Here is a 20901-nt window from a genome sequence, read left to right as displayed (position 1 = left end):
CCGCCTTCCCCCTTTCCCGTCCCAGGACGCGTTGCGCGGCCCGGGCCGGAAGTCGCCCGGTTCTCGGGTGTGTGTCTAGTCTGTCTGGAAGCGGCGCGCGGCCCGGGATAGGCGCTGGGGATTCCCATCTGAAGCGTCACCTGTATCACTACCATCTCCCACGGAGCCACTACGAGAGGGGAGTAGACCCGGCCCTTCGCCGGGCAGAGAAGATGTTGCCTCTGTCCATCAAGGACGATGAATACAAACCACCCAAGTTCAATCTGTTCCGCAAGATCTCAGGCTGGTTTAGGTGCGGGGAACTGTGTTTGCGGGAAGTGGGTGTCCGGCACGAGGGGAGAAGGCCCAAATCTAAAGATAGCCCGAGGTCCAGGGAGGGAGCGACTGGGACACCCTCGTTCGTGTGAGGAAAGGAACGTGTGGACTGGGAGGGTCTTGAAAGGGGACCCAGCCTCCGGATCCGGCACTCCTTTGACTTTCCCCGCTCTTCCCCACTTGTATCATGTCTAGGTCTATCCTGTCGGACAAGACGTCTCGGAACCTGTTTTTCTTCCTGTGCCTGAACCTCTCTTTCGCTTTTGTTGAACTACTCTACGGCATCTGGAGCAACTGGTAACCAAAGGGGAAAAGGGTTGGGGCGGAAGCAGGGGGTGGGGGAGACGAAGTTCTGTTTAGTGCCACGTAGCTCCTCACCCGGAGGCTCAGGTCTTGCCTTTGCCACCACCTATGCTGCTCAGTTTCTTTTTCATATCCACACCCGTGTGGCACGGTTACATTTCTTCAGAGCCGAGGCCATCAGGTGCAGCAGTTAAGATTTAGGTCCCCGCCTCCTTCGCCAAGCACCCCCTCCCCCGCCCCCGACTCCTTCAAACCAGGGTGACAGGTCCCCTCCTCATTTTGACAGATGGAGAGTCTTTTGTTTTTGCACACCTTAGCTTTGCCCACTTTCTTGGAATTGGGAGAAATCCTTTTCTTCGCGTTCTGTGGGGTAGTGGTATTAGGAATTGACCATTGAAATTGTGGGAGGGAATACCCGAGATCTTATAGTTAATTTGATACTAGGTCTTGAAACGAGGGAGAGGTTTATAAAGGGGATATCTGGAGAAACATGTTTCATTCTCTTTACTTTTATGCTGAATCTCTCAAGATTTTCTTCTGGTCTTGACTGTGCTAAAAGATCCCACATAGTTTTCTAAAAGCTTTTCGTCTCTTGAGTCGGTGGGTTTTGGTGTCACCTTTGGTTCTTTTTGTTTTTGTTTTTAACTGCTTTGGGAAGAGGTCTATCCAGTTTAACTCCGTGGAAATGCAGCAATGTTATCCAGGTGTTTGCAATTGAATGCTTAAGGTCTTGTAAAATTGTTGAGCTAAGGAAAAGATCATCTCACTTCTAGGTGTATTGATTCTTCTTTAAATATACTTGTCTTATAATAGCCAACACTTCAAAATTTTATGTAAAATTTCAGTTTTTTCTTGGATTCCTTGTAATAGATCTTGGACCCCAAGTTTAAGAACCTATGCCATCTATGCTTTATTTTCTATTAATTTAATAAACTAAATCTCTGTCCTTTAAGGTCCATTTTCAGAGAGAATTGGTGTTTTTCGGTCTTTATTGAGATTGAACAATGACATTAGGTGATACCACCACTTTTTGTGACATGTATATTTTTATATGAAAAGGTAGACTTTTAAATTCAAATGTCAACTCAGTTTTATCAGAACTGCTCAGCAGATCATGCCGGTTATTGGTTTAGTCACCACTCAAGTGTAAAAGGCATATTGAAACATAATAAAATCTCAATGTATGTAATAATCGTTTTTAATCATTTGGGGATCAGATATATGTGTCCTGTAATATTAATACCCTTTGATATGTTGTGCATGTTAAAAGCATTATATTGTCTTAGTTTGTCTTGAAATAATCATACTTTATTATAAATATGTAATATTACATATAATATACAATATAATAAATATGTTCTATTACATATAAATATGCAATATTTATGTTTTACATTTTCCTCTTCCTAATTATGTTATATTGTGTTATATTGTGGCGTACGTGTTGACTGTTGTCAAGGCTCTATATCTTGGTTTGCCTGTGTACAGTTTTGCTATAGTTATGTTATATTACAATACATTTCACTGTGACCTTCCATTGCATAAATTACTAAGTGAGATGTCTTGTTCAAGTGATTCATATTTGAAGTACCTAAACCACCTGTCTATGAAAAGTTAGGTATATAGTAATTCTTTAGATCTGTAGAGATCTGTTGAGGAAATCACTAAGACCATTGTTTTCTAAGCGATTAATCAGTATTCATCAGGCTATAAAGAAAACATCAATGGTGCATGGCTTGTTCTGCCTTCAGGTGGCTTGTTCTTTTGACTTTAGGCCTCTTCTCCAGTTTCCTCCCTTTCTTTGTGTTATATCTTTGCAGTCTAGCTCTGAACTACTGCCTGTCATGCCTAGATTAATTAGCAGGTACTATGTTAACCTCTATGTCCACAATCATTTATTTTCCCCCAGTGCTAATTTCTATCCGTTGATTGGGAGTACAGATGTGTTCCTATTGAAGCCTTGGTGGCCTTAGAAGTTGCTTGGGCCTTTTCATAATCTGACTTTTTGTCTTACTTTAGACACCACAAATTTGGAGCCCCTTTGTAGACTGATTAGCAGTTTCTTTACATGACGAAATTATCTCTGTTCCTGAAGGTTCAATTAGATTTTAAGTTCCTTGAGTAAATTCCTTACCAGAACTTGTTTTCTGTTTTTGTCATAGGCATTTCTGTGTTCCTTTGTGTTCTGTAAAAGTAGTTTCAAGATGTTGTGAGATGTCAAGAGTTTTTTCCATTATGGAATTAAAAGATAGATAAAACACACTTTCTCTTCATGAATAAAGGTTCATAGAAACATTTGACCTCATTGGAATGAATGTTAAATAGTTTTGGTTCTGATTCAGCACCTTCATTTTAAATAAGAACTTAATTATAGTTGATTTGTATTTTTGATGATGAGACTATGTCATCAGTGAATAGCTAAGCTCTTTGTATATTTTCCCTTATTAAATATCTAGTACTTTTTACCTTTCCACTAGAATGTAAATGTAAAGTGGAGTCTTTTCTATCTTATTCAGGCACCTTAGTACATGGCACATAATATGTTTAATACATGTTTGCTGAATGAAAGAACAAAGGAATAATTAATGTATGGATTTAGTCTACCAATACTAAACCTGCTAATTACCCTGTTTGGGGCAGGGTTGTGGGGAAGGACATTAAGCCCCTTCTTTCTCTATTATTGGTAGCAAAATGGTAGGAATACCATATGTGATCTTTTCTTCTGTGGTTCTTTTCTTTCTAGCTTTTTATTTTCATTTACTTATTTATTGTTGAGTAATCTTGAGGTAGTATAGTATATATAACAATGTGGTTTTGTACCATCTAGGATTAAATTCTTTCTTCAGTTTTAAGAAACCCCCAAATTAGTGATTGCCTGAGCAAAATAAAGCTTTATTTCCAAAATGGCTGTTACAGTTCCAGCCATCCCTAGCAGCAGAATATCCAGAATGGAGACAAAAAGATAAAAAGTATGTACAGTGTCTTTTAAGCAGACTTATTTGGACACTAGCACACAACACTCTTCACCAGTATTTCAGTGGCTAAACCTTTATCACATTGTTCATGTCTAGTTGTAAATGTCATGTTTTTTCCAGTCAACCAGATGTTCTGAAAGTCATGAATTTTTTACCAATGATGAAAGGAAATATGTAGGCTCAGAAAGTGGGACCTCTTCTACAGGTGGAATAGTATAAAAGGCCCAGGGAGTTTTCTACTTTCCAGAGTAGTAGAAGAGCTTAGAAGCATCAGTTACCCAAGTATTTTCTACTATACAGTGATTTTTTTCCCCCTAGTATCTTAATATAGTTTGCTTTTTTTTTGTTTTAATGCTCTTCTATTTTATGTTTACCTCACTGTTAGAATTTTTAATTTTCAATGATATTTTCTACCAAAGCTGTTAACAACCATTTTCCTCTTAGGCATAGAGGAAACTCATTTAACTCTAAAGATAAATGTCTTTGTATTAGCAAAGTAATTACTTGTTCAAGAAATGTTTTAGGCCCTACTAGTGACTGTTTCTGTCTTACTTCTGTATAATATGTCACAGCATATGTTTGTAAAGTAATTCCTTGGTAAAGAAAATGCTTCCACTAGTAACATTTTTTCTATGGCATTAAAGATTTAAATATCTTGAATTTTTATTGGCTTTTCCCTTCTGAAAAGACATTACTTACCAGGTTACAGTGATGACTTCTTTTGCTTTTGTCTTTTTTTTTTTTTTAACTTTAAAAACATAGATTCCTATTCCATTTTGTTGAGAATTCTACCTTACAGGAAGGGGTTATATGGAATGTAGTGGAGTTGTGGGTTTTTCACCATAACTCTCATTAGTTTAACAACTTACACAAATATCAGGATTCTAAGGATTTTCTATTTTCTTGCTAATTAATTGATAGTAAATAGTTTCTCCCTTTCCATCTCATGGAACTCAAGTTGATGATTCCCTGTGTTCGATTTCAAGTTAATATCTAACAGCCACTATAAATATACTGTTAGTTTAGTTACCTGTAGACCTTTAAATTTTTTATTATGGAAAATGTATGTAAAAGTAGAGAGTTCAGTGGACCTCATGTCTCCATCACCCACCTTTAATGTTTATTAACATGTGGCCTATTTTGTTTTCATCTGTTATATCTGTCACCATTGAATTGTTTTAATGCAGATACCAGTTACAGTATGATTTCTTGCATATTAGTAACTACTTCAATTGGGTCTGAAAGAACAGAGTCCCCGTTTTTATAATCCAATGCTATTCTTCAACTTCCTGGTAGCTCAGCTGGTAAAGAATCCACCTGCAATGTAGGAGACCCCAGTTCCGTTCCTGGGTTGGAAGATCCGCTGGAGAAGAGATAGGTTACCCACTCCAGTATTCTTGGACTTCCCTAGTGGCTCAGATGGTAAAGAATCCACCTGCATTGCGGGAGACCTGGATTCAGTCCCTGGGTTGGGAAGATTCCCTGGAGAAGGGAATGGCTACCTACTCCAGTATTCTGGCCTGGAGAATTCCATGGACAGAGGAGCCTGGTGGGTTACAGTCCATGGGGTTGCAAAGAGTTGGACACACTGAGCGACTTTCACTTCACTTCAGTGCTGTTCTTACCTATAAAAATATATAATTTATTAATGTCAAATGTCCAGTGAGTGAGTGTTCATATGTCCCTTATTGCCTCATAAATTCTGTTTGAAGTTGGTTTTACAAATCAGAATTTAAAATCTATGGTATTTGACTGATATGTCTGTTAAGTCTCAGTTTATCGGTTCTTTCTTCCTTTGTCTTTTTCTTCAATAGACCTTAGATAAAATCCCTTTCATAAGTTTCTTTGGCCAGATGTTCTGTTCACATTTGTTATATTTTGCTTTAGTGATCATATTTCCATTTTTATATCCTAAGAAGTTTTCTTTATTAAAATACCTGTAGAACGTGGTCACTTAAAAAAAGTTTAAAAATATATTTTAATATTTAGTGTTTAAAGATCAGAGCCAAAAACAGGTATGGTGCTTTTAGCAACCAGCTTTTTTAATCAAGTTGCATTTTGTGTGTAAATCATAGCGCCTTAAGAATTCTCTCTGCTACCTTTATTTTCTAAGGATTTTGTCCCAGGTAGTTTAAGTGATAATCCATAATCAGAAACATTTGCTGGTTGAAGATGGGCAGTAAAATTGACATTCCTCATGAACACTGTTTTGATATATGATAGGTGAGCAGAGAACTAGAAGCAGACTTATTTCACATGAGTTTTCCTACGTAGATGCAACTAAGTAATTTTTAAATCATGCAGGGTTCACACGCTTATAATCACAATGCTATAAGAGAACATCATGTTCTGCTACCTCAAAAGAGGGAGTATTTTTTTCAGGTAGAATCATATTTTATGAAATGTTGGGGGAAAAAAAACATTTTAATGACAAATTTACTTAACGTTTAAATAAAATTAAAATATCATTTTGATGAGTATTAAAATTGCCACACTACATTTAATCATTAGAAAGGAATCTGATTCCTCTAGTATACAGAAGAGGTTTATCATTTTTTTCCCACTATTGAGGCAGTCTTTGGTGTCTATAATATAAATAAATCTGTTATAAAAGAGATGGTGTATATTAATTTTCTAGGGCAGCTGTAACAAAGTACCACAGGCTGGGTGACTTAAACAACAAAAATTTGTTGTCTTGTAGTTCTGGAGCCTAAAAGTCAGAGATTAAGGCATTGTCAGGATTGGTTCCTTCTGAGGTCGATGAGGTCCGTTGCTTTGCTGGCAGTCTTTTGTGTTCCTTGACTTGTTGAAACATCACCTGATCTCTGCCTTATCTTTACTTGGCGATCTCCCTGTGTACATGTCTGTCTTCAGATATCCCTTTTTATAAGGAGAGCATACATAATGGATTTGGGCCCACCTGACTGACTTAATCTCTACGAATTATGTCTGCAGTGACCCTATTTCCAAATAAAGTCACATTCTGAGTTACTGGAGATGAAAGACTTCAACTTAGAAATTTGGGGGAGAATACAGTTCAACCCATAACAAGATTTTAGTAACTATATATGTAGATCAATAAGTCAGTGAATTTTAAAGCTTTTATTTATTTAACATAAATACCTTGCCTTCTTCTATAACTAATTTATAGTCATTTAGAATAAAAGTCATATATACAATAAAACCCTCCAATTAAGAAATAAAAACATTTAAAACTGTATACAGAGAGGAAAAATAAACCTGTTAAATATGTGAAGTGAAGTCAAGTCGCTCAGTTGTGTCCGACTCTTTGCGACCCCATGGATTGTAGCCTACCAGGCTCCTCCCATGGGATTTTCCAGGCAAGAGTACTGGATTGGGTTGCCATTTCCTTCTCCAGAGGATCTTCCCGTCCCAGGGATCGAACCCAGGTCTCCCGCTTTGTAGGCAGATGCTTTACCATCTGAGCCACCAGGAAGTTAAATATGTAGACTACTGTTGTTACTGAAATTGACTTTTGAATTTAGTTATAAAATATCATGAAATCAAGGCACAGTGGGTAAAAATTCTCATTGTCAACTGTATTGTTTTATCAGAATAGAGAGTTTTTGAAACCAAATTTTAAAAATAGCCTACTATATCCTATCAGAACATAGAAAACAAAATTATAAAGTCTTTATTGGTTTTATAACACATTACAAAGATTTTCTTCAAATGGGTCTTCATACCTCAAAATTTAAATTATTATTTTTAGTGTTAGTTCAAGTGTGTAGTTTTAAGTGATCTGTTCAAGGAAAAATCTTAAAATAATAAATCTGAGAGGCTTACTTGATTGGCAAGAGCCTTACTTTTTCCTCCTCAGGTATTGATTTTCTCATTCAGCCTTTTCATTTATTTGTTCACTCATTCTCGTTCTGCTTTGAGTTGGGTTTCAGGTGAGTGTAGATAGTACTTAAAACTATTTTATGCATCTCTATATATTTGAATAAAATATACAAGTTTCATGATAAAATTTAAGACATTTTTCAAAATGATTTTTGAGGAACTTGTAAATTTTTGTTCTTTTCTGTGTGGTGAGTAATATGCTTTACTTCAGTTTCTAAGTTTATAATTATCCTAAATTACAAGGAAATTTAAAAACTGCTTTTTCTACTTCAGTGAAGAAGGTTTTTGACTTTTAGTTTGTAGCAGTTAGAACTGAAGAAAGCTCTGACATATATCCAAATATTAAGAGCTATGGATCATGCTGGGACTACTAGATATGAATACTACTATTAATACTACTAGGTATTACTAATAATGCAGTAATTTATTAATAATAATAGAAATAAGGGGAATATCCATGTGGGTTTAGTGTGACAAGCACTGTGTTATGTTTCATAACTATAATTCAATTATAACACTTACCACACTTTTTACTGTTACCTGTTTAAATGGTGCTAAACTGAGGTCCTAAGTAGTTAAGCAAGCTGACAGTCACAGAACTAGTAAACAGTAGAGCTGGAATTTGAACCCAGATAACTCTGACTTCAAAAGTAGTGCTCTTAGCCATTCTGATACTTCTTATTTTTAAAGATTGAACTGCTGATGTGCTTGCTTTCAGGATTTTTCTGTTGACCTGTCTTAAAGTTCCCTGACGATGCTCAGCTCTGTCCAGTCTGTGGTTAAGCCAGTTGGAAGAATTCTTCATCTCTGACACCTTATTTTTTGTTAATTTTTTTTTTTTTGGTACTTCCATTTTGCTGAAATTTCTTACTGATTCATGCATTTTTCCCCCACCTTTCCCATAGATCCTTTATTACTTATAGTTCTGATAGTTCCTATGTCTGAGTCAATATTGTTGTCTGGTTCTGCTAACTGCATTATCTCTTCATGAGTTATTTTTCATCCTGTTATTTGTGTTTCTTGAGATTTTTGATCAAAGGCTGGATGTTATGAGTAAAGAGCAGTAGATATTGAGGTACTGAGTAGGAATTGAGTAGGTATTGAGTAGGAATAGGTATGTGTCCTCTGTCAGTCTATTGGCCTTTCACTTCCAGTATTCTTCATATGCATGTGTCGCAGAAGCTCTCTGTTTGTGCTCATGATGCCAAGCTATAGATGGTCATTGACCGGTACTCTGTGTGAGGTTTGAGGTGAGGGCAGAGGGGCATTTATTATCTTGACAAAGCCTCAGTCTTGGGCACGCACTTTGAGCCTGGGCCTAGAGGGTGTGCTTTTCACTTGATTGTTTTTGTTTTTACATTTTTACTCTTCCCTTCATGACTGTGAAAGTCTGTCACGTATATGAGGGTAGTCTTGGGTGAGAGTGAGTTTCTTGCTAGCAGAACATCTGCTGTGTGTTGATACAGAGTCCTCTGCCCAAAAGGATTTCCTGCCCTACCCTCCTCTTTCAGTGTCTTTCTTAAAAGCATGTATAATATGAATCTTTAACATCACAAATAATATGTCACTTCATGTATAAGAACTTTATAATAATACACTTCCATTTCATTCTATCTTTTGTGCTTTAACTGTCATACATTTCTCTTTTATGTAAACCCCACACTATAGTGTTCTTTTCACTTTATACCTGAGGTTAATAAATAAATCTTTCCTCTTGACAGCAGATAGTAAATATTTTAGGCTTTAAGGGTCATAAAATCTCTGTCACAGTTTCTTGATTCTACTGTTATAGCACAGAAATAGCCATAGACAATATATAAACAAATGGGCATAACTGTGTTTCAGCAAAACTTTATTTACCAAAATAGATAGCCTGTGGCCTATAGCTTGTCGGCCTTGCCTTAGATTGCCAGATATCTTTTTAAAAAATAGCTTTATTGAGATACAATTCAAATACCTTAAAATTCTCCCATTTATGTTGTACTGGTGAATGGCTTTTAATGTATTTATAGAGTTGTAAAATCATCACAGCAATCCATTTTGGAACACTTATTATTCCAGAAGGAAACTTTAAAGCCCTAGCTATCACCCTCCAATTCCCTTGTCCCCTGATCTGTCCCAGTTCTATGTGATCACTAATCTATTTTCTGTCTCTATGTATTTGCCTGTTCTGAACATTTCATATAAATAGAATCATTTGCATATGATCCTTTGTGATGCTTTATTTCACTTAGCATAATGGCTTCCAGGGTTATCCATGTTCTGCATGTATCAGTATTTCATGTATTTTTATTGTCAAATAATATTTCAGCAATGTGAAAGAATTCTAGTTTCTCCACCAACACTTGTAGTTATTGGACTTTTTTTCCTTAATTTATTACTTTTAATTGAAGGATGATCACAATATTGCGTTAATTTCTGCCATCCATCCACATGAATCAGCCATAGGTATACATGGACTTTTTTATTCTGGTCATCATAGTGGATGTGAAGTTGTTACTTATCATTTTGATTTGCGTTTAATGATGTTGAGTAACTTTCCTAGTGCTGATGGCCATTTGTATGTCTTCTTTGGAGAAATGCCTATTCAGATCCTTTATTCATTTTTTAAAAGTGGATATTTTCTGTCTTTGAAGAGTTTTAAGAATTCTTCATATATTCTGGATACAAGCCTTTTGTCAGGTATATGATAGGCAGATATTTTCTCCCACTTGTACATTGTCATTTCACTTTCTTGATACTGTCCTTTGAAGCATGAAAGTTTTAAAATTTCAATGATGTTCAGTCTGTGTTCTTTTTTTCTTTTATTGCTTATGCTTCTGATATCATATTTAAGAAATCATTGCCTAAGAAATCATTAAGGTTGTGAATGCTTTAGCTCAGAGTTCTCCAACCCCTGGACTTGTCCTAGGCCATGGGCTGTGAAACCAGGCTCAGAGCAGGAGATGAGTGGCTCCCTATTGCTCCTCTTTGCTCACATTACTGCCTGAATCTTCTCTCCCATTGCTCTCATTACCACCTGAACCATGCCTACCCCTTTCCCACTTGTGGAAAAATTGTCTTCCATGAAACCAGTCCCTGGTGCCAAAAAGGTTGAGACTGCTAGTTTAGCTTTTATGTTTAGGTCTTTGATCCATTTTAGGTTAATTATTGTGTATAATATGAAGAAAGGGTCAGAAATAATTATTTTTGCATGTGGACATCCAGTTGTTTCAGCATCATTTGCTGGATACTCTAAATTCTATTCCATTGATCTGTGTATTTATTCTTATCCTAGTACCATATTGTTTTTATTACTGTAGCTTTATAAGTTTTGAAATTGGGAAGTGTGAGTTCTCCAACATGGCTTTTCTCTTTCAGTATTATTTTGGCTATTCTAGATTTCCTGCTTTTCCATGTGAATTTTAAGATCAACTTGTCAGTTTCTCCAAAGAGGTCAGCGGGGATTTTAATAGAGAATAAATTGAATCTGTGGATCAACTGGGGACGTATTGCCAGTTGGGGAAGTATTGCCATCTTAACAGTATTGTCTTACCCATGCTACTGCTGCTGCTGCTAAGTCGCTTCAGTCGTGTCCTACTCTGCGACCCCATAGACAGCAGCCCACCAGGCTCCTCTGTCCACGGGATTCTCTAGGCAAGAATACTGGAGTGGGTTACCATTTCCTTTTCCATGTCTTATCCATAAACATGGATATCTTTCCATTTATTTAGGTCTTCTTTATTTTGTTTAAACAATATTTATAGTTTCCAGAGTATAGCTTTTACACTTTTTTTTTTTGCTAAATTTATTCTTTAGCATTTTTTTTTTTTAGCATTTTTTGATGCTATTATAAATGGGAATTTTTAAATTTGCATTTTGTGCATCACTAATGCTTAAAATATAATTCATTTTTGTATAATGATCTTGTAGCCTTCAACGTTCCCAAATTGATTTATTAGTTCTAACAGTTTTTAAATTGTCCTTAAGATTTTGCATATGTAAAATCATGCCACCTGCAAATAGAGATAGTTTGTACTCCTTCCCTTCCAGTCTAGGTGCTTTTTATTTCATTGCCTGCCTTGTTATACTTTCTAGTACAATGTTAAATAGAAGTGTTGAGGGGACATTTTTTTCTTGTACCTGATCTGTGAGGAAAGCATTCTTGGGGCTTCCTGGATGGCTCAGTGGTAAAGAGTCCACCTGCAATGCAAGAGACACAGGAGATGTGGGTTCGATCCCTGGGACAGGAAGATCCCCTGGAGGTGGAAATGGCAACCCACCCCCTGAAAAAATCCCGCAGACAGAGGAGCCTTACAGGTTATAGTCCAAAGGGTCCCATATAGTTGAACATGACTGAGCACACACTCACACATTCAATCTTTGGCCATTATAATGATGCTGATGTTAGCTGTGGGTTTTTTGTAGGTGCTATTTATCAGTTCAGGAAGTTCCCTCTACTGCAAGTTTGTTGAATGTTTTCATCATAAAAATGTTGGATTTTGTCAAATACTTTCCTGCATCTCTTAAGATGATAGTGTGGTTTTTGTCTCTTTTCCATTGATATGATGTATTATGTTGATTGATTTTCATGTAGTTAACCAACCTTGCATTGTTGGGATTGTGGGTTGTGGGTTGTGGTCTGTACTCTCTTTTTTTTTTGGTGAATTTGATTTGCTAGTGTTTTGTTGAAGATTCTTATGTGTGTGTGTGTGTTTGCAAAAACTACTGGTTTCTAGTTTCCTGTGATGTCTTTTGTCTGATTTGGGGATCAGTAATACTTACACAATAAATTGGGAAGTATTCCTTCATTTTGTTTTTTTGGAAGAGTTTGTAAGGAATTGATATTTATTGTTCTTTAAATATTTAGTAGGATTTACCAGTGAAGCCATCTGGGCCTAGGCTTTTTTTTGTTGTTGAAAGTTTTAAAAGCATTAGTTTAATCTGCTTACTTGCTATAAATCTGTTTAGACTTTTTTTGACTCAGTTTTGCTAGATTGTTTAGGAGTTTGTATATATCATCTCAGTTACCTAATTTGTTGGCTTATATTTAGTTGTTCATAGTAATTTCTTATAATCTTTATTTCCCCTAAAGTTGGTAATAGTGTGTCACTTTCACTGCTTATTTTGGTAATAATGAGCCCTTTCTCTTTATTCTTGGTCACTTTAGTTAAAGGTTGTGAATTTTACTGATATTTTCAAAGAACCAACTTTAGTTTATTGTTTTATCCTCCTTTTTTCTGTTTTAAAGGTACCTTTTCTGTTTTAAAGTTATTTTGAAAAGTGTCTTTTAAAGGTACTAAAAGTTAGAAAAGTTATGTTTAATATTTCTCCACATGTTTATCATTTTCAGTGATCTTTATCATACAAATCTAAGTTTCCATGTGGTATCATATTTGTACTTAAATAACTTTTTATTGTAGTTCAGATCTGCTAGCAGTGAATTCTCTTAGTTTTGGTTGTCTGAAAAAGTCTGTTTTGCCTTCATTTTTGAAAGATATTTTACACAATATAGAATTTTAGTTGACATATTTTTTGTTTTTCAATACTTTAAAGATATTACTTCATTGCATTCTGCCTTGAGTAGTTTCTGATGCAAAATATGCTATTAATCTTTAGCTTTGCTTTTATGTATCCAGTTTTTCTTTCATTTCTTTTTTTTTTTTTTGACTGTTTTCAGAATTTTCTCTTTCTGTTTGGTATTCAGTGATTTGTGAGTTACATAGGGTTTTGCCTTGCTAGGATCTCATTAAGCTTCTTGGATATGGAATTTTTGTTGTTGTTGGTTTGTTTGTTTATTCCATTAATTTTGGAAAACTCTAATCATTTTCTCTTTAAATACTTTTTCTACCTTATTCTTCCCTTTCCATAACTGAGAATCCAAATACATGTATTTTAGTCTGTCTGATCCTTTGACAGATTTTGAATTTTCTCTTTTTTTTCCATTCCTTTTCTTCTTTGTGTTTTACTCTGGATAATGTGGTTTGATCTCACTGATTTTTTTTCCCTGTGTCCTGTCTGCTCAGAAGTCTGTGTATATTATTTTTAATCTTCAATATTATGATATTTAAATTTTTTTTATCATTTCCATTTGATTATTTTCTAGTTTCTATTTCTGATCATAAATTTTCCCCAGCTTTGTAACACATCCTTTAACATATTGATCACATTTTTTAGTTCCTATTACAATATAATCTCTGGGACCTTTCAGATTCTGCTTCTTTTGACTGTTTTAGCTTTTGACAGTAGGTCTTATTACTTTTTTTTCCTTGATCTTATTAATATGCCTTATAAATATTTATTAAGTGCTATATGTTATATTTAAAAGAACAATAGAGACTGAGGTTAGTAGTTTTATGACCAGAGGTGTGCACATCTTTTTTTTTTCTTTCTTTGGTCAGGCCATTATTAGTGTGGGGGTTTTGAACCCATCTGGTCAATAGTTGAGCTGGGCTATTGTGTTTTGGTATTACTAGTTACCATTCTCAGGTTTCAGCAAGCCTTGCATACCTGCGCCGTGAGGGAGGAGTCTCTGTTTTCTTTCTTGGCTCTCAGAGGTAGATCGCTGTTGTCTTTGCTTCAGGCAAGGCTTCGGTTGGAGATGAGCTTCCCTGGTGGCTCAGAGGGTAAACCGTCTGCCTGCAATGCTGGAGACCCAGGTTCAATCCCTGGGTTGGGAAGATCCCCTGGAGAAGGAAATGGCAACCCACTCCAGTATTCTTGCCTGGAGAATCCCACAGACGGAGGAGCCTGGTAGGCTACAGTCCATGGGGTCGCAAAGAGTCGGACGCGACTGACTTCACTCCACTTTGGCTGGAGAAGTGGGGGGAATGGGTATATGTTTCTCCTTTCGCAGCCTCAGTATTGGGCAGGCCCTTTACCCCTGAGTATAGGAGTGAGTGTTTCAGTGTTCCTGCCCCATTTCTTGTCCCTCTTGCCAGAGTTGTATCAAAAAAAGAAGAAAGGGCCTTGCTCCTATTCTAACCACAGACCTTTGCTTTGTATCAGTGTAAGATCTTGAGCCCAAGCTGGCTTCAGCCTTGCCCCCAGTAACAAATGGCTGTTTTTTCTGTTTCTCTTTCAGTGACCTTTCAGTCGACCTTTCCTAGTCACCAGAGGGTGGGCATATTCCTGCCTTTATTTCAGTAGCAGCTGGGCTTTTCCTTGGGTAGGGGGTTGTGAGGGTGTCTTCTTAGACACTTAAAAATTATCTTAGATATTTTAAAATAAATTATATGTCAGTGTTGTCCTTTTATAAGATTAGTTCCTGATAAGCAGAGGCTGAATCTTAGATTTTTAGAGGATGACTGCTATTTGATTATTATTGTAATATGCCAATGTGTTTGTTCTTTTCCAGCTTAGGTTTGATTTCCGACTCTTTTCACATGTTTTTCGATAGCACTGCCATTTTGGCTGGATTGGCAGCATCTGTTATTTCAAAATGGAGAGATAATGATGCTTTCTCTTATGGGTAAGACTTTTTAAAAACATTTTTATTGAAGTATAAGAAATACAGAAAATAATACATAAATCTCAAGCTCACTTAATTTTCACAGTTGAACACTCTTATGTAATTTGAACCCTTGAAACCCCCTCAGGTCTCCTTCTAGTTCTTTCACACTCACCTTCCACTTTCCTGACTTGGGCTAGTTTTGCCTGTTTTTGGACAGCATATAATTAGAATCTATAATATGTAAATTTTTTGCATCTAAGTTCTTTTGCATCTTGATTTTACCAGAGAATTTCAGGTGAGATTGTTACTAGATAGGGGACTTTCCCAGCTCTTAACCTTTTCTTTCTTTTTTTTTGAGAGAAGAGGAGGAAAAAGAAAAAGTTTCAGAATATGATCATGCTTCTTTATTTTTCATTTTTGGTTGATATTTTGTTTACTTATTGTTTTCAGCTCTGCCTTTATGTAGAATACTTCTCTTACTTTTGCTGAATTCAGACGATTAATCAAATATTAGGAAAGTGTTTTTATGCTGAAGGGACTTGCTCTGAACATCTGGTCTCACTTCTGAGCCTAGTAACCTTAGAGTCAGAGCTTTCTTTATGCCATCTCTGACTGGGGGGAACAATGGGGTTTCCATTATTTGATTTACTCTGCCTGAGTGTTTTCTTTCTTTCTTTTTTTTTTTTTTGAGTCCAGAATATTTTACAATGTAATTATATATATATGTATTGGCAGCACTGGGAACTAACATCTGCTTGTCTCTCTTCCACCTACTTTGTTGTTTCTATTCCCCCCTCACCTGCTTGTTTGATCAGTTGCCCTAGGTCTTTTCCCCTCTTTTTTTTGAGTGCTGTCTCACATTCTTGTCTTTCTTTGCTACCTTTCCTGTTTTCATTCCATCTCTCATTCTTGTCCCCATCCTCCTCCTCATTCTCTCCCCTTTATTTCTCCTAAACCCCCTTCTCTCCTTTTCTGTTCTTTCTAGTTACTTGGGTCTGTGTTCAGGTTTTTTCTCTTCCTCTCCCTTCTACTCTCACTCTTTCTCCTTCCCTCACATCTTTTCTCTTATTTTTTACTTTCTTCTACTCTGTCCCTCTGTACTATACCACTGTACCCCTCAGGTTCGTTCTTTCTTCCCCACCCCTTATCCGCTTCAGCTGCAGGTTTTTTCCCCTCAGGCTCTCTGTCCTTCTTTCACAGGTTCTCTTCCCTGAGAACTCCCTTTCTTGTGCAGCTTCTCATTCTCCCTCTCCCATGCACATCCACCTTCTTACATGAACTGTCTCTTGTGTCTCTTCTACTCATAGTCCTCCCCGCTTCCTCTTTCTTTCCGCTTTGCTTTTGGTCTTGAGTAAGCACATACTGCTTGCATGAGCTCTTGTTCTCTTCAAATGTTTATTGAGGATCCACTATGATTTGAATACTGTGTTACTTCTAATGATATCAAAATGAATAAGGTATGACTTCTGCCTCAGAGGAACTTGTAGTCTGATGGGGAAACAGTTCTGTAAAAATACTGTATTAACTAAACATTGTGTGACAAGTGCTAAAAGAGAGATATGTGAAATTCTGTGACAGAACTTTCTGATCTGGGATGTAATCCAGGTGATGTGGTTACTTATAAAGTTATAAAAAGTGAGACAAAAAACAAATTATATTGTTTTTATAGTATAGAGCAAGAGATCCTGTATACAAATCCAAACAGCTTGAAAACTCAGAAAAGAACCTATTTCATGGCACTAGATAATTAAAGATTTTAAAGTATATTTTTAATTATTAAAGAAAGGTTGTATGTGAAATTATCATTTTGTGTTGGAAAATTAGTAATTCATACATATTTTATATAAAAAATCAAATTAGAATATCTTATTAAGCAACATTTCTGGATAGACAGTAACTAAAAATTCTTAATTCTTAGGGTATCCTGTTTTCTATTTAGAATACATAATCTCCTGGTATAAGATGGTTTTTAGAAATGGCTTTGAATACCTTTAGTACCATAGCAGGTTTTACTAATTCCACTTTAACTAAAATATATGAGAGTAATATTCTTGTCACCTTTTAATTTGTTTATCCTGTCTTCTTCTTCTTTGCTCTTTTTTTCTTTTGAGAAGGGAAAAATTAGTGAATAAAAGCTGATGTAACATTTGAAACTGTTAGTAATTGCTATAGTAGTAAGTAGCAACAGTAGAAATATACTGCTGTTTGCCAGTGTATCAAAAAGTCACTGAACAGGCTAAGCCAGTGATGAATCCCCAGATCTCCAATTCAGTATGATCACAGTAGCAGACTGAGTCCAATAGAAGAAACAATAGGAGGAATCTCAGAGGCAGCAAAAGCTTTTCAGTATTTTTTATGTGATGTCACCCTTGTGTCTTGTCACACTCCTAATTTTGAAATAGTAAAGCCAGAATAAAAGTAATACATATCTGATAGATAGGTGGATGCATATGTACATGCTAATATACATATGTACATATACTTGTATATTTTTTGCTTTGGCTAAGGAATACAGGTGTGATCATTCTTAAATAGGTAATACTACATTAATGGATCATACATTTTAATTCCCAGACAGTCTGTTCAAGTAAACACAGTCATTTGAAAAAGCAAGTGTGTCTGGACTTTACAAGTTTTTCTTTTAATCCAGCAATCAAGTTTAGCAAATATATTAAACCTAAATAAATCACTTTAGCCCAACTATTTATCAGAATTTATGGAACACCTATTAAGCATTAGGGACAAAGAGATACCTGAAAACTGGTCTTGCCTTTGATCTTGAAATCTAGTGGAACTCAAGGACAAAAGGCTTTCAATCATGCATTAGCTATGAGATTAGAAGAGTGGGTTAAACGAAAGTGCTTTTTTATTTTGGAGAAGTAACACTGCTGATACAGATAAACTCCTAAGTGTGGATTGTGGAAAGCAGGCAGTAAATTCTTTAAATTTAATAATAAAAAAAAGTATATGCTTTGACAAATAATATATTAATTCACTTATGTGTATTAGAAGGTAGACATATGCTTTATTTCTAAGTATAGATACATATATACTACTTTGAAATGTGCTTTACAGGGCAAACTCTAGCATAACTGTATGGGATATATTTTAAAGAGTTTGTTCTATTTACTTTAAAAATATTTTTGCAGTAAAAATTGTGTTATCTAGAAATTAACATAGAAAGCTTGAAAAAATCATATTTTTGATGCTCATATTACATTGTTTAAGGGCCAGAGTGATTAACTGCTGTTAGCACCCTTTGAATAATGTCTGAACATGTTAAACTGCAAAGTTAAAGTTGTTTCTAATAACTTTAACTAAGCCAAATATAGCTCATGAAAAAATAAAATCTTTCCCCAATGCTTCACACAGGTAGGAAGCAGAAAGTTTCAGAAGTCCATGGAACAAAAGACAGGTATTTTAAAAACAGTTTAATTCAAATTATGTGAAACTAGAATTGATTCTAAAATTTAGGATATCGAAGATTTTTTCTTAAATTTATTCATCTTTAGAAGAAGAGTGATAGAAATATAAATCTCAAGTTGTCTCTGGGATAATTCAGAACTAATTTTATTTTTCCTTCGGATCAAAGCTCTGCTTGCCAGAGATTTGAAAGCTGAAAGATACAAAGCAAAAAGCATAAGGAGTCCTTAGAAAAGAAGGAATTAATAAGTTACAAATGCCCTTTTTCAAGCTCTCTTCCTCAACTTTTTATCTTTGTATCCTTCCTTCTTTGCCCACTTATCTGGTCCTATTCTTTCTTCTCCAGTTGCAGCTTGAGATTTACATTTCTCTGAAACGTCTCTCTAAAACTCCTTACTCTATAAAGGTCTTTTGGTTGGGTTGTAGATATCTCTGTATTTTATGGCATTCTTCTTTAAACATAACTCATAGTAATTAAATTTATTTTCTCAATTTTATGAAATGTACAATAAAAATACTATACTATAAACACTGGGACTTGGTTTGCTACATATAACTGTATAGTATGGCTTAGTACCTCTGAATATATGTAAATTTATGATTTGGTTTTCTTTTAAAGAAATAACTTAATTCAGTTGTTTACTTTGCTCTTCTCTAGGTATGTTAGAGCGGAGGTTCTGGCTGGCTTTGTCAATGGCCTGTTTTTGATCTTCACTGCTTTTTTTATTTTCTCAGAAGGAGTTGAGGTATAGTAGATAATAACTAGAGCCAGTAAATTACATTTCTGTAATGAAAATGTTTACTAACTAAAGATACATGTAATAGAGTTATTTTTTTCACACTATCATTGAGTATTTACTGAGGCCAGTCTTGGGTTGCATAAAGTATTATGTGTATACAAGAGGAACTTATAAAATAATTGGAAAGTTATATGTGAAACTACTTGAAATTGAAAACAAGTAGTAGTGCTTTGTAAGCTGTGAATGATGTTTTGACACTGAAAAGTAAACACACAACAACCCTGGTGGTGAGTTCTGTTGGAAATAGTTCTTAACATAGAATCTGAGGATTTTGCCAATGAATCTTCAGTATTTCGATGTTTAAGACAAATAAAAATTTAAAAGTTAATCAACTTAAAATTATTTATAGTATTTTAAGATTCCAAAGAAGGATGGTTTTAGTCCAAATATTCATGTCTTTAAGTGTACTTACTTAAAAATAATAATTGTTATCTTTTCTGAAATATGTGAGCAATGGTTTTATTTCTGTTAACTGCTTTGGCAGACAATTTTGGAGTGGTTTTAATTCTGAAAATAAAAAATTTTTTTAAATTGCTTTTTATCAATTGATTAGTCAGAAAATATATCAATACAGTTTGTTTGTATTCTGTGTTTTCTAGAGAGCATTAGCCCCTCCAGATGTGCATCATGAGAGACTGCTTCTTGTTTCAATTCTTGGGTTTGTGGTAAACCTAGTAGGAATATTTGTTTTCAAGCATGGAGGTCATGGACATTCTCATGGCTCTGGTATGATGGTTAGAACCCTTTGTTTCTTCATTTCTGGTTTCTGTCATAATTATTCATTTTTAAAAATTGATGATTTTTTAAAGTCTAACTCTATATTGATTTTTAATAACAAGAACAATATGTTAATTGACTCATGTTAATGTCTTCCTGAACCTTCCCCTTTTGTGACTTCTCAGAGTTATAGTATCAGTTTGGTGTGGCTACTTCAAGACCTCTGTAGCTCATCTGTTTAGTATGATAACATTTATATAAGGCAAATACCAAAACAACAACACGAATTTAGATATTAAAAAATCATAGTGTATGGGGGTATGAAATTTATAATACAATCTGTCTTTGTGATCCTTCCACCTGGTGTCCATCAGTGTACCTTCTCTTGTTCACAGACACATAAAACTGCATGGTGTGGGTTACTGTGGTTTATTTAAACAGTCTTCTATGGATTGTCATGCTTCCATATGAAGCATATCTTTATGAACACATGCAAACGTTTCTCCAGAGCTGTGCTGTCCTATATAGTAGTTGTTAGTCAGATGTGACTATTTAAGTTTAAATTATGGTTAATGAAATTTAATAAAATTAAGAATTCAGTTAATGACATTTCAAGTGCTCTTTACCATATTGGATAGCAAATATAGACAATTTCCATCATCACAGAAAGTTCTCTGAATTGAAAGTTTCTCAAATATGAATAGAATTGCTGGAACACAGGATATATAATATTTAGTTTCAATGGACGTTAGCAGCTTGCCCTCCAAATAACTCATTTATATTTACCCCAGCATAAAATGTAAGTACAAGGATTCTTTCACCCGTATCAGAACTTACTATTATGGGTTTAAAACCATTTTGCTGATATTTTGATAAAAATGATATCTCATTTTATTTGTTATTTTCTGGACTAGTAGTGAGGTTGAAAATCTTTTTGTATGTTTTTGCCATCATTCAGATTTTTTCCTCTTCTGGAATTGTCCCTGCCCTCCTTAATACCCCATTTTTCTATTGTCTTATTATTAATCCATTTACAAGCTTTTGTTTATGTATTTTTTATGCTAATTCTTTG

The 20901-nt window shown here is 35.2% G+C and overlaps 1 protein-coding gene across 1 annotated transcript in view; it reads left to right on the top strand.

Moving 5' to 3' along the window:
- The first annotated feature begins 32 nt into the window (after positions 1-32).
- SLC30A7 (solute carrier family 30 member 7) overlaps positions 33-20901 on the top strand; it is a 93268-nt gene continuing 72399 nt past the window's right edge. Inside the window, exons 1-5 of the mRNA XM_043460511.1 lie at positions 33-292; positions 511-612; positions 14794-14907; positions 18971-19058; positions 19712-19838. Of these exons, the coding sequence (XP_043316446.1) occupies positions 213-292; positions 511-612; positions 14794-14907; positions 18971-19058; positions 19712-19838 (511 nt within the window). The 5' untranslated portion in view covers positions 33-212. The remainder of the gene's footprint in view (positions 293-510; positions 613-14793; positions 14908-18970; positions 19059-19711; positions 19839-20901) is intronic.

Source organism: Cervus canadensis, chromosome 2 (assembly GCF_019320065.1).
Source record: "Cervus canadensis isolate Bull #8, Minnesota chromosome 2, ASM1932006v1, whole genome shotgun sequence".
NCBI classification, from domain to species: Eukaryota; Metazoa; Chordata; class Mammalia; order Artiodactyla; family Cervidae; genus Cervus; species Cervus canadensis.
The sequence above is the reverse complement of the archived record's forward strand: the minus strand, read 5'-3'. Positions and strand labels throughout refer to the sequence as shown.